General features: G+C 37.7%; 1 protein-coding gene across 9 annotated transcripts in view; it reads left to right on the top strand.

Annotated features, from left to right (window-relative positions):
* picalmb (phosphatidylinositol binding clathrin assembly protein b) overlaps window positions 1–12,465 on the top strand; it is a 31,481-nt gene extending 19,016 nt beyond the window's left edge. For 2 of the 9 annotated variants that reach the window (XM_051664807.1, XM_051664808.1), the window contains 12 exons: window positions 2,268–2,359; window positions 2,506–2,658; window positions 3,361–3,444; window positions 3,712–3,801; window positions 4,423–4,533; window positions 4,820–4,927; window positions 5,703–5,733; window positions 5,841–5,940; window positions 6,038–6,097; window positions 6,187–6,291; window positions 6,539–6,650; window positions 11,123–12,465. In XM_051664807.1, coding sequence (XP_051520767.1) covers window positions 2,268–2,359; window positions 2,506–2,658; window positions 3,361–3,444; window positions 3,712–3,801; window positions 4,423–4,533; window positions 4,820–4,927; window positions 5,703–5,733; window positions 5,841–5,940; window positions 6,038–6,097; window positions 6,187–6,291; window positions 6,539–6,631 — 1,027 coding nt within the window. In that variant the 3' untranslated portion in view covers window positions 6,632–6,650; window positions 11,123–12,465. The remainder of the gene's footprint in view (window positions 1–2,267; window positions 2,360–2,505; window positions 2,659–3,360; window positions 3,445–3,711; window positions 3,802–4,422; window positions 4,534–4,819; window positions 4,928–5,702; window positions 5,734–5,840; window positions 5,941–6,037; window positions 6,098–6,186; window positions 6,292–6,538; window positions 6,651–11,122) is intronic. The other 7 variants (XM_051664815.1, XM_051664816.1, XM_051664812.1 and 4 more) reach the window with 6 other exon arrangements.
* The last annotated feature ends 1,177 nt before the right edge of the window (window positions 12,466–13,642 follow it).

Genomic DNA, 13,642 nt, shown 5'->3' with positions numbered 1-13,642 from the left:
TTCTGACTTTAGCTGAATCGTGTTCTTGAAGGAGTGAACAACATCTATGTCAACATAAATCTAGTATTTTGGATATATTTGAAGACCAGTTTGCATGTATTGCAGGTTATCGTAGCACCTGTGTCATCTTTATCAGAATAGCCTATGAGATGTTCTGAACATTATCGGTGTTGATACAATGCTATGCGCATGTGCAATACACATACAGAAAATGCGTAAGATTGTTGTTGATATGTTGATGCGTTGCGTTGTTGAGCAGAGCGACACAGTGAACAAACACTAATTCTGAAGTGAATTCTTAAATGTGAGTCTGACAGAACATCACAGACTATATTTGAGCCACTGTGCTGTATTTCCCACAGACATGTTTAACAAATCACGTGGTGAGCGACTAGTCAACTTCAGGGTGATGGTGTCGACTAAGTAAGTTGTAGTCGACTAATCTGTGCAAACCCAAGTTCATGTACCCAGAAATCAATTCCATTCTATTCAATTACTGTCAAGCGGCCTCCCTATCAGACGTTTTTTCATCACTTCAAGCGAGATCATCTTTCCCTTTAGCGCTACTGAAAACGCATAGCACAATCATCTTCTGAGACATGGGTTCTGGTCCCATGGGAACCGTCAAGTAATTGCATTCATATAAAAAAATGGTGAGTGTGATTCAGAGGTTGGTTTTTGCTCTAAAATTACATTTTTACTCCACTTATGGTTAGGTTAGGGTTTAGGTTAGGGAGTAGCCCTGTTGACTGTAATACATCATTTACAACTAAAAATATTCGCTTTTGGCACCACTGTGGACATTTCACTCACATACACCGATCAGCCACAACATTAAAACCACCTGCCTAATATCGTGTAGGTCCCCCTCGTGCCACCAAAACAGCTCTGACCCATCAAGGCATGGACTCCACAAGACCTCTGAAGGTGTCCTGTGGTATCTGGCACAGAGACGTCAGCAGCAGATCCTTTAAGTCCTTTAAGTTGCGAGGTGGGACCTCCATGGATTGAACTTGTTGGTCCAGCACATCCCATAGATGCTCAATCGGATTGAGATCTGGGAATTTGGAGGCCAAGTCAACACCTTAAACTCTGTCATGTTCCTCAAACCATTCCTGAACAATTATTGCAGTTTGGCAGGGCGAATTATCCTGCTGAAAGAGGCCACTGCCATCAGGGAATACCATTGCTATGAAGGGGTGTATGTGGTCTGCAACAGTCTTTAGGTAGGTGGTATATGTCAAAGTAACATTCACATGAATGCCAGTTTCCCAGCAGAACATTGCCCAGAGCATCACACTGCCTCCGCCGGCCTGCCTTCTTCCCATAGTGCATCCTGCTGCCATCTCTTCCCCAGGTAAACGACGCACACGCACCCAGCCGTCCACATGATCTAAAAGAATATGTGATTCATCAGACCAGGCCACATTCTTCCATTGCTCCATGGTCCAGTTCTGACGCTCACGTGCCCATTGTAGCCGCTTTTGGTGGTTGACAGGGGTCAGCATGGGCACTCGGACCGGTCTGCAGCTACGCAGCTCATATGCAGCAAGCTGCGATGCACTGTGTGTTCTGACACCTTTCTATCTTGGCCAGCATTACGTTTTTCAGCAGTTTGTGCTACAGTAGCTCTTCTGTGGGATCGGACCAGACAGGCTAGCCTTCGCTCCCCATGCGCATCAATGAGCCTTGGGCGCCCATGACCCTGTCGCCAGTTCACCGGTTGTCCTTCCTTGGACCACTTTTGGTAGGTACTAACCACTGCATACTAGGAACACCCCACAAGACCTGCCGTTTTGGAGATGCTCTGATCCAGTCGTCTATCCATCACAAATGGGCCCTTGTCAAAGTCACTCAGATCCTTACGCTTGCCCATTTTTCCTGCTTCCAACACATGATATTCAAGAACTGACTGTTCACTTGCTGCCTAATATACCCCTTGACAGGTGCCATTGTAATGATATAATCAATGTTATTCACTTCACCTGTCAGTGGTTTTAATGTTGTGGCTGATCGGTGTATGTCTATATGTTCAACAATACTTCCAGTTTCGGCCACTGGGGGCAGTATTATGATTTTCAGTAAGCACAGACCGATTTTAGCTGCAGAACTTTCAACTGACTGTCGCCGAATTCAAAGTGCGATTAGTCTGGAAATATACCAAACATGTTTTTTCCTATGTAACTGTGATATAATGAGACTCACAAATTTGTTAAACTGCTTTGTGGTCAGGTGATATTTTTGTAATCCTCTTATTTGACCCTCAGTGCCCTGAAGATGGAGAGTGACCTCTTTGACCTGCCGACTAACTTTCAGCCAAGCATGCAGCCGGGACCATCGGTGGCCACGGCATGGGGAGGTAAGATCTTTCACATCTAAAATATGTCCTTTGCATGTGACGTCTCATACTGTAGATTCAGCATGCTGTAGCTGTGTTAATTTGAGTCTCGTTCTAATGTCCTCCTGTTCGACTCTTTCTCTCTCTTTCTTCTTTTGCCTGCTCAGATCCTTTCTCTTCTTCTGAAGCTGTCGACGACTCCATTCCAAATCTAAACCCTTTCCTAACCAAACTTGTTGTTGATGGTGCTCATCTACCTGTAATGTCATCCGATGGTGTTAGTTTCTCCTCTAGGACGTCAGGTCATGAGATATTTGGTGGTAAACACACTTTAGTTTCTTCTTCAACCCATCCAAAGTGTTTATTAGTTTAAATTTTTGGTCGATTAAAGTCCCCCGTTGTTTCGCATGCTCAGAATCCTGTTGTGTCAAATCAGACGTCCCCTGATTAAGTTCGGTCACACTGTGTTTCACTAAGTCTGTTTATCCACAGGCATGAGTTTAAGTTGACCTTTGAGTAAAAATGCAGTCTGTAATTGGAGACCAAATTAGTGGCAGTGCTGAAATAAAATCTCTGAATGTTGGTAAACACAAAGCTTTGTTTTAGCTTTGTTCACATGGGGCTGTTTTATGAATTACAGATGGTACAGAGGGTTAGTTAATTGTGACATAATTTTTATTTTTGGGTGAGCTATTTCGTTAAGTATAATAATTCTATGTATTCCAAAGATACATGACGTACAAATGGAAGTAATCTAGTAATGATAAAAGTGTAGTGTTTTTTTGTAGTTCTCATGAACGACTTGACAGGTCATGGAAAGATCATGGAAATTCATTGATCAAAAAGTGTGGGAGCCCTGTTTAAATGTTCAGAACTAGTTTATGTTAAAAAATCATTCTGACATAATACAGTATTTAATTGCCATTTTCACCTTAGTCTAGTTGTTAGTACACTGATTAGGTTACTAGTTTAACTATAAAGATATTAGTTAATGATATGTTTGTTTTTCCTTTTCACCATAGATCAGTACAATCCCTTTATTGATTCAAGTTCATCTGTATCAACCAATTACAAACGCACTGTGCGGATAGAGCACTTAATCTCAGGTACCATGATGGCAAACCATTCAACCTATGTTTCCCCTCTCTCAGGAAACATAGGAGCACTGAAGCAGTGCATAGGGAAAGCACATGACTAACCTGTGGATGCTGTTTGCCTTGTGCACATGGATGTTGTTTAGTCTTAATATTGCTGTCTAATTTCGCTCTTTACTAATCTGTGTAATCTGAAATGTCTTTTTTGTGCATTTTCATGTCTGTTTAACATTGTAATGCTTGCCGTGTTGTTTCTCCTTCTCTCTGCCTGCCTGTCAGACTCTTTTGGTCAAGCGTCTATGGTCCAGCATCTCCCAAACCCCTCTCCCTTCCAGTCTGAGCCCTCCACTGTAGCAGGCCTATTCAGAGGTAGGGAGCCTGTGGCTGGAGGTTGCCTTGTGTGGCTTTGTCCCTCTTTGTGATCAGTGTTTCCCATGGTTCTGACTCTGAACCCCCTCTATAAATCTGTATGATCGAACATCTGTCATGGTTGCAATTCAGACCAGGGCCTTGTTTCCCAATAATGATTGATCTTAGCGGTTAAGAGCGTTTTCCACGAGAGATTTTACAAACATACTGTACATTATTTTTTATGTACGTTTCCCAAAGTTGCACTTCCCCAAAGCTGCACATCAATATTTAAGTTCTTATTTACAATAAATTCATCTCCCTGCCCACTCAAGTACTTCTTAAGTTTTGATGGCTTTGGGAAACGGGCCACAAAATGTGGGTTTGCATTTGGTGTACTCATTTGCTCAAGTGAATGGCTTGAGTTAGTTCTGGATGCCTTGTGCTTGTCTACATTTTAGCCGGCACTAATTTTAACATGTGACCATGCACACTGGTCCATTTATAGGCAGGTCTGTTACTTAGTAAGTGTTGAAATTGTCCATCATTCTAACTCTTGTATCCTTAGAGCAGTGTCCTAGCCGAAGTGTTGGACACTATTAGAAGGTTTAAATAGCTTTTTTTGTTTTGCGCCTTTTGAAGGGTATGCAGCTCCACAGATGCCTCCTCCACAGAGCTCAGGGGAGCTGCGTGTTGACTTTGAGTCTGTATTTGGTACTAAAGCTGCCTCCTGTAATAGCCTGGATACAGATGGTATGGAGCATTTCAGTTAATATCAAACAAAATGTTAACTTTATTGAAATACTGAAGTACATATAATCTTTAAATGGTAAAATTGTACATATATTTTAATCATATTCTTTACGTGTTATCTGTTGTTTCTAAGACAGAAAAACAGTGTATTTGAGTCACATTGTGGACACATTTTTCTGCCTAAAATTATTTTAAAATTTTGTAAAGCACATTGCATCAGAATTATTTATGAAATTTGCTATATAAATAAACTTGCCTCATCTTGTCTCACTTGTGAACATCACAGCAGGGATTTTGAAACCCACTGTGGCCGGTGTAAATCAGTCCTCCAACCAGCACCCAGAGAAACTGGTATCAGACGACCTGGATTCTTCTTTGGCCAACCTTGTAGGAAGTAAGTGTTAATTATTTAGAGAAGTACATTTATGTTGTTTTCAGAGGAAACTACTTAAAGGGATAGCTCACCCCAAAACGAAAATTCTCTCATCATTTACTCACCCTCATGCCATCCCAGATGTGTATGACTTTCTATCTTCTGCTGAACACAAAGATTTTATGAAGAATATCTCAGCTCTGTAGGTCCTTTCAATGCAAGTGAATGGTGATCATCACTTTGAAGCTCCAAAAAGCACAGACAGTTGCAGTAAAAGTAATCCATACGACTCCAGTGGATTAATATACGTCTTCTGAAGTGATGCAATCATTTTGGGTGAGAAACAGATCAATATTTCAATCATTTTTTGCTATAAATCTCCACTTTCACTTTCAGAATGTGAAAGTGGAGATTTATAGGAAAAAGGACTTAAACATACATTTGTTTCTCACCCACACCTATCATATCGCTTCTGAAGATATGGATTTAACCACTGGAGTCGTATGGATTAGTTTTATGCTGACTTATTTTTTTTTTTGGAGCTACAAAGTTCTGGTCACTATTCACTTGCACTGAAAGGACCTACTCAGCTGAGATATCTAAAAATCTTTGTTTATGTTCAGCAGAAGAAAGAAAGTCATACACATCTGGGATGGCATGAGGGTGAGTAAATAATTAGGGAATTTTCATTTTTGGGTGAACTATCCCTTTAAATCAAGGTGTAATATATTGCTATTCTGGTAAAATTATATTACTTACATATTTCATTGTAAAATACATATTATCTTGCTTACAGATCTGGGTATTGGAAATGGTACCACTAAAAAGTAAGAATGTTGCCCTTTCTCTGTTGTCTGTACTCAGTATATCCTTTTTGACAGAACACACTTTTCATAGTCTGGTATGGTGTTTTGTTCTGTCATCTGGTTTACAGTGATATCCATTGGAACCAACCAGGAGAGAAAAAAATGACTGGTGGAATGAACTGGCAACCCAAGACTGCTCCATCAACTACATGGAACCCTGTCTCCATGGTAAAAATGTACTTTTATATACAGTGACAATACATTGAAAGACCAATTATAATGTATAAGAACTTGGTGTTCACATTAGTTATCTTTTGTTTTATAGCCACCATCTATCATGGCTTTCCCTGCCACAACACCTACAGGAATGATGGGTTATGGCATGGTTAGTACTTGCAGTGAGATATGCAGTCAGAATGGCTTTATTTCAAGAATTATATGACTCCTCATGACTCCAAATTCTGATCTGTTTAGCCTCCACAGTTGCCCTCCATGACCATGGTGACCCAGCCCACAATGATGTACACACAGCCAGTTATGAGGCCATCAAACCCCTTTGGATCAGTGTCCAGTGCACAGGTACAATCCAATGAGTGTGTAATCTTTACGGTCTCACCAACCGTTAATGTACGTTACGTTGTTACGTCTTGTGATGAATGTTGTTTCTATTAACACTCTTCCGTAATCATTGTCCATTGCGTTCTAATGGGCCATGTGACAGAGGACTCCCTCCCAGACTGCAGATCATTCCTCTTCTCCATGTGTGCTTTCCCCTGTCACTCCAAGCTCTTTCCTTTCTCTCTCTGTCTCGTTCTCTCTGCATTAGCCCTCCGCTGCCTCTAGCCCCTCCAGTCAGAGTCCTCTCAGAGCCCCAGGACAAGACCCCTTTGCACAGCTCTCCCTCAAGGATTTCTTGTAGAGCTTCGTCTTTTGTCTAGGTACCGCATGCCTTTGTGCTCGTGGATGGGCTTGCATGCATTTGCATGACATGTGTACTTTCAGTATCATCCTTTGGTTCTTGCTAGATGTAGACCATAAATAAAGTTTGTATGTTCTGTTATTTTTAGTGCAGTTAGTGAATGGTTAGTAAAAGATATAATAGTTAGTGTCCTTATTGACTGGTTGGTGTTTCAGGCTTTACCTGAAAATGATTTAAATGTCAAAAATGGGAAAGCATGAGGAAACCAAAAGCAATTAAAGGGAAAATCAATTTTTTAGGGTTAAAATGTATGGGGGCCCATATGTGACGTGCAATAATCAGTTGATAAATAAATCTAAATATTGAAATGAAATCAATAAATCATTTGAGAAATCAATTATATGCATGTGGATAAATAGATAAAAAGAATCAACAATTTGATAATCAAAAAAATAACCAATTAATAAAATCACAGATACATAAACAAATTAAAAATGAGGCGCATGTTGAGGCGGGGGAACAGCGAGAAAGAGAGAGAGGCAGAGGGATCAGATCTTCTTCAAGTATCCCTGGCTGCAGCTTGCAGAACGGGGTGGGGTGGGGCAACACATGGGGCGGGGCTACTCGTGTCGCTCCGCCCATAACTTGCTCCCATTTGCTCGGTCAACTTTTATAGGTGTACATGATAGGAAATGTGTTTTAAATTAGTTCATCCTGATAATTTTGATTTTAGTACTGTGGCTCGTAAGTGATATGAAATTGTATACCTCAGTTCTTTGAAAAAAAAATGAAGTAGGAGTCAGACTGAGCATGCAGCATGTTGTTGTTTTAGTCTTGTTGACTAAACCCTACCATGGCGAAGATTCAACTCTAATATTAATGCGGTCGTAGTCAGTGTTAAAATTATTAAGCAAGATAATTTCGATTTCAGTGCTATATCTCGCAAATGATATGACTTTGTGTTGTTCCTCACTTGTCTTTTCAAACAAATTTAGCAGGACTGAGTCACGTGGAATGATGAAAAAAGTGTTGATGTGTCTGCTGTCATTCAAATCTGTAATTCAAAAAGTTGCAATTTCACAAAGCCTTCATTATAATGCATGGTTAGATAAATGAGTTAAATTAACAATAAAATGTTTTTTTTATCACCATACAGTGAAAATGAAAAAAAGTGTATTAGAATTGTTGTAATATAAACATTTTAATATATATGACACACACACACACACAATTGTTATTGTGTTGTTATTAGTTCTGATGCAAATGCACCCGACATATGGGTTATGAAAACAAACAGCACCATCTTCTGTAAATTAACTGTAAATTACACTCAAATTCTCAAAAATGTTTTAAAGACGTAATGATTCTTAATATAAATGTGTTTTCAAATATTGGGGGACAGAATACAAATACACATGTTATTCGTTCATTCATTCATAAGGCATGTGCTTGTATGCAGTTGGCATGCACTTTTACTCTCCCAGTTTCTGCCATAACAGCTCTATTGCATAATTAATAATAGATTCATTCATTGACTAAGTTTGCTTTATGAATGCCATCCTTATCTGCTCGATCTATTACGCTGCATTTTAGGATTTAGTCATTTTAATTTATGCCCTCAACAATAGTAAACAAAAGGCTGATGAATTAATGAAAACTGTTATTCCATTCTTGAGATAGTTGTGGTGCTTTCGCTCATATTCTATGTTACAGCAGAAAATAAGGCACATATAATCTACTTTTAACATGGTCCTGATGGTGCATGAGCACAAATAACATATGCTTCATACATGCTTCTCAGTTAGCATTTCTTTAAGAACATTTTCACATCAGTTTCAGCCTTTAAATCCCGATTTGTTCCTCACTTTTAACATAGGATAAAATCCATGGAACTTAGGATTGAATATCACATACAATTAAGCACTATAATCAAATTGTTTGGCTAAACTATTAAATTTCTCTTAAACAATGATAACACTGGCAACGATGACAACATCTCCTATCTTGTATGTCTATGAAAGATGAATGAGCCAATGAGAGTAGGTTGTGGGTGGAGCAACACATGTAGTTCCGCCCCATATGCATCCCCGCCTCATTCTGTGGGCTGCAGCCAGGTCTTTCTCGATCTTCTTTCCAGGGGGTCGCAGGTTACCCCCCCGTGACAACCCATAATTCGCACCATGGCATGCATCCACGCTCACGATATCTTTTGCTTTAAGCCATGAGTTAAACAGGTCCGCAATTCGGGCACCAGTAACTTACCATCTACAGGATTTTGTGCTGCGTGTTTTTCCGGTACAGATCTGCAGGAGACGGAGAGCATAGAATCACGACTCTCCAGTTGGTTGGCTGCTTCTCTTAGAAGTCGAGACAAACCACATCTTCGACGGCTTAAAACTTAACGTGAAAACTGCATGAAACGAGCACTGACGAATCACAGCTTCTGTAACATCTGGGCAATGAGTGATGACAGCAAATTAGGCTCCGTTCCTCCCGTCTCAGCGGGAAATCGATAAAAGGGCAATAGATAATAGGTAAAAGCAGTGGGCAAATTAAAAATACAATTATTAATCACTCTGTAATCAAATATTAATAATAATAAAAAAAAAAAAATCTATTGCATCACAAATTGTATATTATAAATGGTTGAACTGAATATTGCATTTTAAATTTGTTTATGTATCTGTTTTTTAAATAAATTTTTTTTTTTTTGATTATCGAATTGTTGATTCTTTTTATCTATTTATCCACATGTATATAATTGATTGCTCAGTTGATATATTGATTTATCAAATGACGTTTATAATAGATTGCTCAATTGATTTATCAGTTTCTCAACGGATTTACTGATTTATCAATTATTGCGTGTCACTCATGGACCCAAATACAAAAGGTCATTGAAAACCTGGAAATATGCAAGAGTTTTAAAAAATTTCCAGTTTTTGAAGCCTGGAAAAAAACATAGTGGAAATTCCTAAAGTAGTTACATTTTTCTAGCTTGTAAGTGCAAACTCTATTAAATTATTTTTTTTAATTGACTGGAAAATTCATGGAAATTAATTGACCAAAAGGTGTGGAACCCTGCCTGTTATTTATGTAAAATAATATTTTTTGTTACAGATTATCCTATTAAAGTCAACATGAAATCAAATTGGATTCTTTTTACATTCTAGATACACTTTTTTGGGTCTTTTTAATTCACCAGTGGCCATGATTTCAAAGAAAAAAGTTCATAATTGTAATCTTCAGTCAAAATGTGATAACTTATTTCACCAATGACACAACTTTATTTTCATTTGACATCACCAAGCCCTCTCATTTTTTTCTTGTTCAGTTTCACTCAAACATACTTCACATTATTTATGTAAAATGTAGGGATGTCCCCATACTGATACTGGCATCGGAATCGGATCTGATACCACGCCCATGTACTTGTACTCATGCTCGTAAAAATGCTCCGATACCAAGAACCGATACCATCTGACGTACGAATGTCGTATGAATGACATTAAGCGCGTAAATTAAAATCACGTTGTGTCCTAGTGAGATTATTTAACAGCAAAAGCTGCAATTTAATGAGTTAAAAAATAGTTAGCATCTGCAGTGCTTTAAATGTGAGTGCTTGTGAATGTGTGGAGCTGGTGTTGTGCTGACATAAAGACACAAATTGCTCATACATTTAGAGATCCTTGGCTCATACACGGAAAACACCATCATGAGCATCACGCGCTCTGTTTGTAGCAGATGACAGCGAGCGGAGTGCTAATTCACTTTGTAGCACGAGGCACATACAGACTACATATTTATTTAATTACCACTTTAAAACGTAGTGACCGTCTTTTCCAGAGTGGCAAGCTACTGTCATAACGTCAGAGCTCCTTGGTCATAACAACACAGAAACACTTCAAAATAAAAGCTCCGCCAAAATAAAAGCTCAATTTAAAGGAGAAAAAGTATGATAGAAATAGATCTCTACTGTATAGTTACTGTGTGTATATTCACTGTAATAATAATAATAATAAATAGTCATAATCAATAGTAATTTTAGTAATCTGTGACTTTATTAGACAAAAAATACCTCAAATGTTGTATTTTGGATTGTGCTGTGAGGTTCTGTTTAAAATCACTTCATTTGATAGAAATCATGTTGAAAATTAATTGTTATACTTTAATTTGATTAAAGTTTTAATGAATTCATTTATTTAAACACCTTTTTGATGATAACATTTTAATAAACTGTTTATATGGAATTAAAAAAAAAACAAAACAAAAAAAAAAAACAAACAAAAAAAAAAGGGATTGGACTCAGTATCGCCGAGTACTGAAAGAAAAGTACTCATCGTTACTCATTTTAGCTCTCAAAAAATTTGTATCAGGACATTCCTAGTAAAATGGGTTGCAAACGTTGTTTCACATCAACATTATTGTTTATTGCACTAAGGGGAAGTTTTCTTTTTTAATTGTACTTTTAATTGCTATATTTTTTTCCAGATGCAGTTTATGTAACACAAAATGAAGTTGCTCAATGATGTCAAACCATTAAGCTCTGTCCTCTGTGCTGGGATGCTCTCCAGAGGACCAATCCCACAACTTACTCAACGTCAGAGATGTAAACCAAGTGTGTTGAAAGACTGGGAGCATACTGCAATCATTTCGTAATTTGTTTAAGATGTCAAGTGATGCTGCTGTTCAACCCACAAAGGGATTCCTCATACATTTTATAATTTGTTAAGATAGGTAAGAGCATTGAGAGACTTTGATATTTTGTGTTTTGAAAAGCTATAGTTTGATTTTCCTGCTAGCATTTTTGTTTTCTCTTCAGCCGGGAGCATTTAACGAGAGGTAATGTGGCAAAAGTTGACCTAAATCAGACTATAACTCAGCATCTGAAATAGTATGTTATAAAATAGTAACAGTGACTTTGTTTTACATTTTATCTTTTAGTTATGACTTTAATTGTATTCACCAGTAGACAATTCTTGCGTGTTGTTTGTATTTATTTATGATTAATGCCTAAAACAATGAAACAGGAGAGTTTATGAGGTACATTGGGAGAAAAACTATAAATAATTCAACATTATTCATGGGTGTTGGATTGTATAATGAAGGTTACATTTTTTAAGTAGATATTATGTGAAAAATACACCTGTAAGCTAAATGATAGAGCACTAACTATTCTCTTAAATTTTATGTCTAGAACAACTTCCCATAGATGAAACATTTGCAGCCCAGTGCTATTGGGAGGGTGATCATTAGTGAATGGTTTGTTATTCTATTTAGTCCATACTGTGCTTAGGGGTTTTGCAATAAGATATTTGTTGGTGTAAAAAAGCACTTCCTCTGTGACTGTGAAGTGCTACACTTGGGAAGGGATTTGTTCTGCATTATGCATGGCATGCCATCATTTTCACACAGACCGTTAGATATGGCTGCCCCTGATCTGAATGTTAAGAGTTGCCCTCATGTTTCAGACTCCCTGCTCTCTAAAGCCCAGGAATGCTGGCCGGGAGCTGGCTGCACCTCTAGATTTTGGTCGTGAACAGGGTTATTGATATCACTGTAAATTTGTAGTGTAAAATATAAGACGCATTGACTGGGTGAAAGTTTGAGCACTGTTGATCGGTGCTTTTATGTATATATACATATATCATGTAGGCAGTTTGTCCAGGGATTAGCTAAGAATGGTTTGAAATATGAATGCAATTCAGTCACATTTGAATTTACCGAAGTTTTACTGAATCATTTCTGTGTTACAGATCATTTTTTGTTTATGTATTTAAAAGATGTACGAAGAAATTAGTGAACTCTTTCTAATAAAGTGCAGCTTCCACAAATATTGTTTGTCTGAATCATTTTAATTCTCTCATCATTTTCTAACCCTCATTCAATCCCAGATGTGTATGACTTTCTTTCTTCTCCTGAACACAAAGCTTTTTAGAAGAATATTTCAGCTCTGTTGGTCCTCACAATGCAAATAAATGGTGCCCAGAACTTTGAAAGTCCAAAAAGCATTTAAAGGCAGCATAAAAGTAATCTCCAACTCCAGTGTTAAAATTCATGCCCTTCAAAAGTTATATGATTGGTGTGGGTGAGAAACAGATCAATATTTAAATCCTTTTTTTACTATACATTTCTCCTCTCTGCCCAGTAGGTGGCAATATGAGAAAAGAAGAAAAGTGTAAAAGTGAAGATTTATAGTATAAAAATAGCTTAAATATTGATCTGTTTCTCACCCACACCTATCAAATTGCTTCTGGAGATATGGATTTAACCACTGTAGTCATATGGATTACTTTTATGCTGCCTTTATGTGCTTTTTGGAGCTTCACAGCTCAAAAGAGCCAAGATATTCTTCTAAAAATCTTTGTTTGTGTTCAGCAGAAGAAAGAAAGTCATACACATCTGGGGTGGCATGATGGTGAGTAAATGATTAGAGAATTTTCATTTTTGGGTGAACTATCCCTTTAAATTTGTCTTGAAAGTGCCTGTCATGCATTAGTTCTTTCAGGTCAACCTGAAATTGTTTTACTGCAGCATAGTGATTAATCATGTACCAGTATTTATTATTTACAAATACACCCAAATATACCATATTTACCCATAGGAAACAGTAAATTATAGAGTTTGTAACTGATTAATCCAAGAATAGTACATTGCATGCAAGAGTCATATAAATATGAATGTTCCTTAAATGGAGGTATAAAAGTTTAATAGACTACAAACACATTTACATTATTGTCTGTTTCCTTGCCCTCTTTAGACTATCTACTGATTTCAATATCTCACTTGTACTTGTTAAACATAAACCAGGTTAAACTTGTTCCAATATAAACTTGTTGGGTTAATCATATTTTTTTTGGTAACACTTTACAGTAAGGTTCCATTTGTTAAAAATGTGTTAACATGAAATGGAAGCACAGCGTAGTTCTAGCGGGAAGACTAGCAGCTGTACATCATTGCACCATTAACTAGGCAACTCCTAGCCAATCACATGTAAGCCAATGCTTTATA

This window comes from Myxocyprinus asiaticus, chromosome 31, assembly GCF_019703515.2.
Source record: "Myxocyprinus asiaticus isolate MX2 ecotype Aquarium Trade chromosome 31, UBuf_Myxa_2, whole genome shotgun sequence".
Classification (NCBI taxonomy): domain Eukaryota; kingdom Metazoa; phylum Chordata; class Actinopteri; order Cypriniformes; family Catostomidae; genus Myxocyprinus; species Myxocyprinus asiaticus.
Note: the sequence above shows the minus strand (reverse complement) of the source record. Positions and strands in the feature narration are given on the sequence as shown.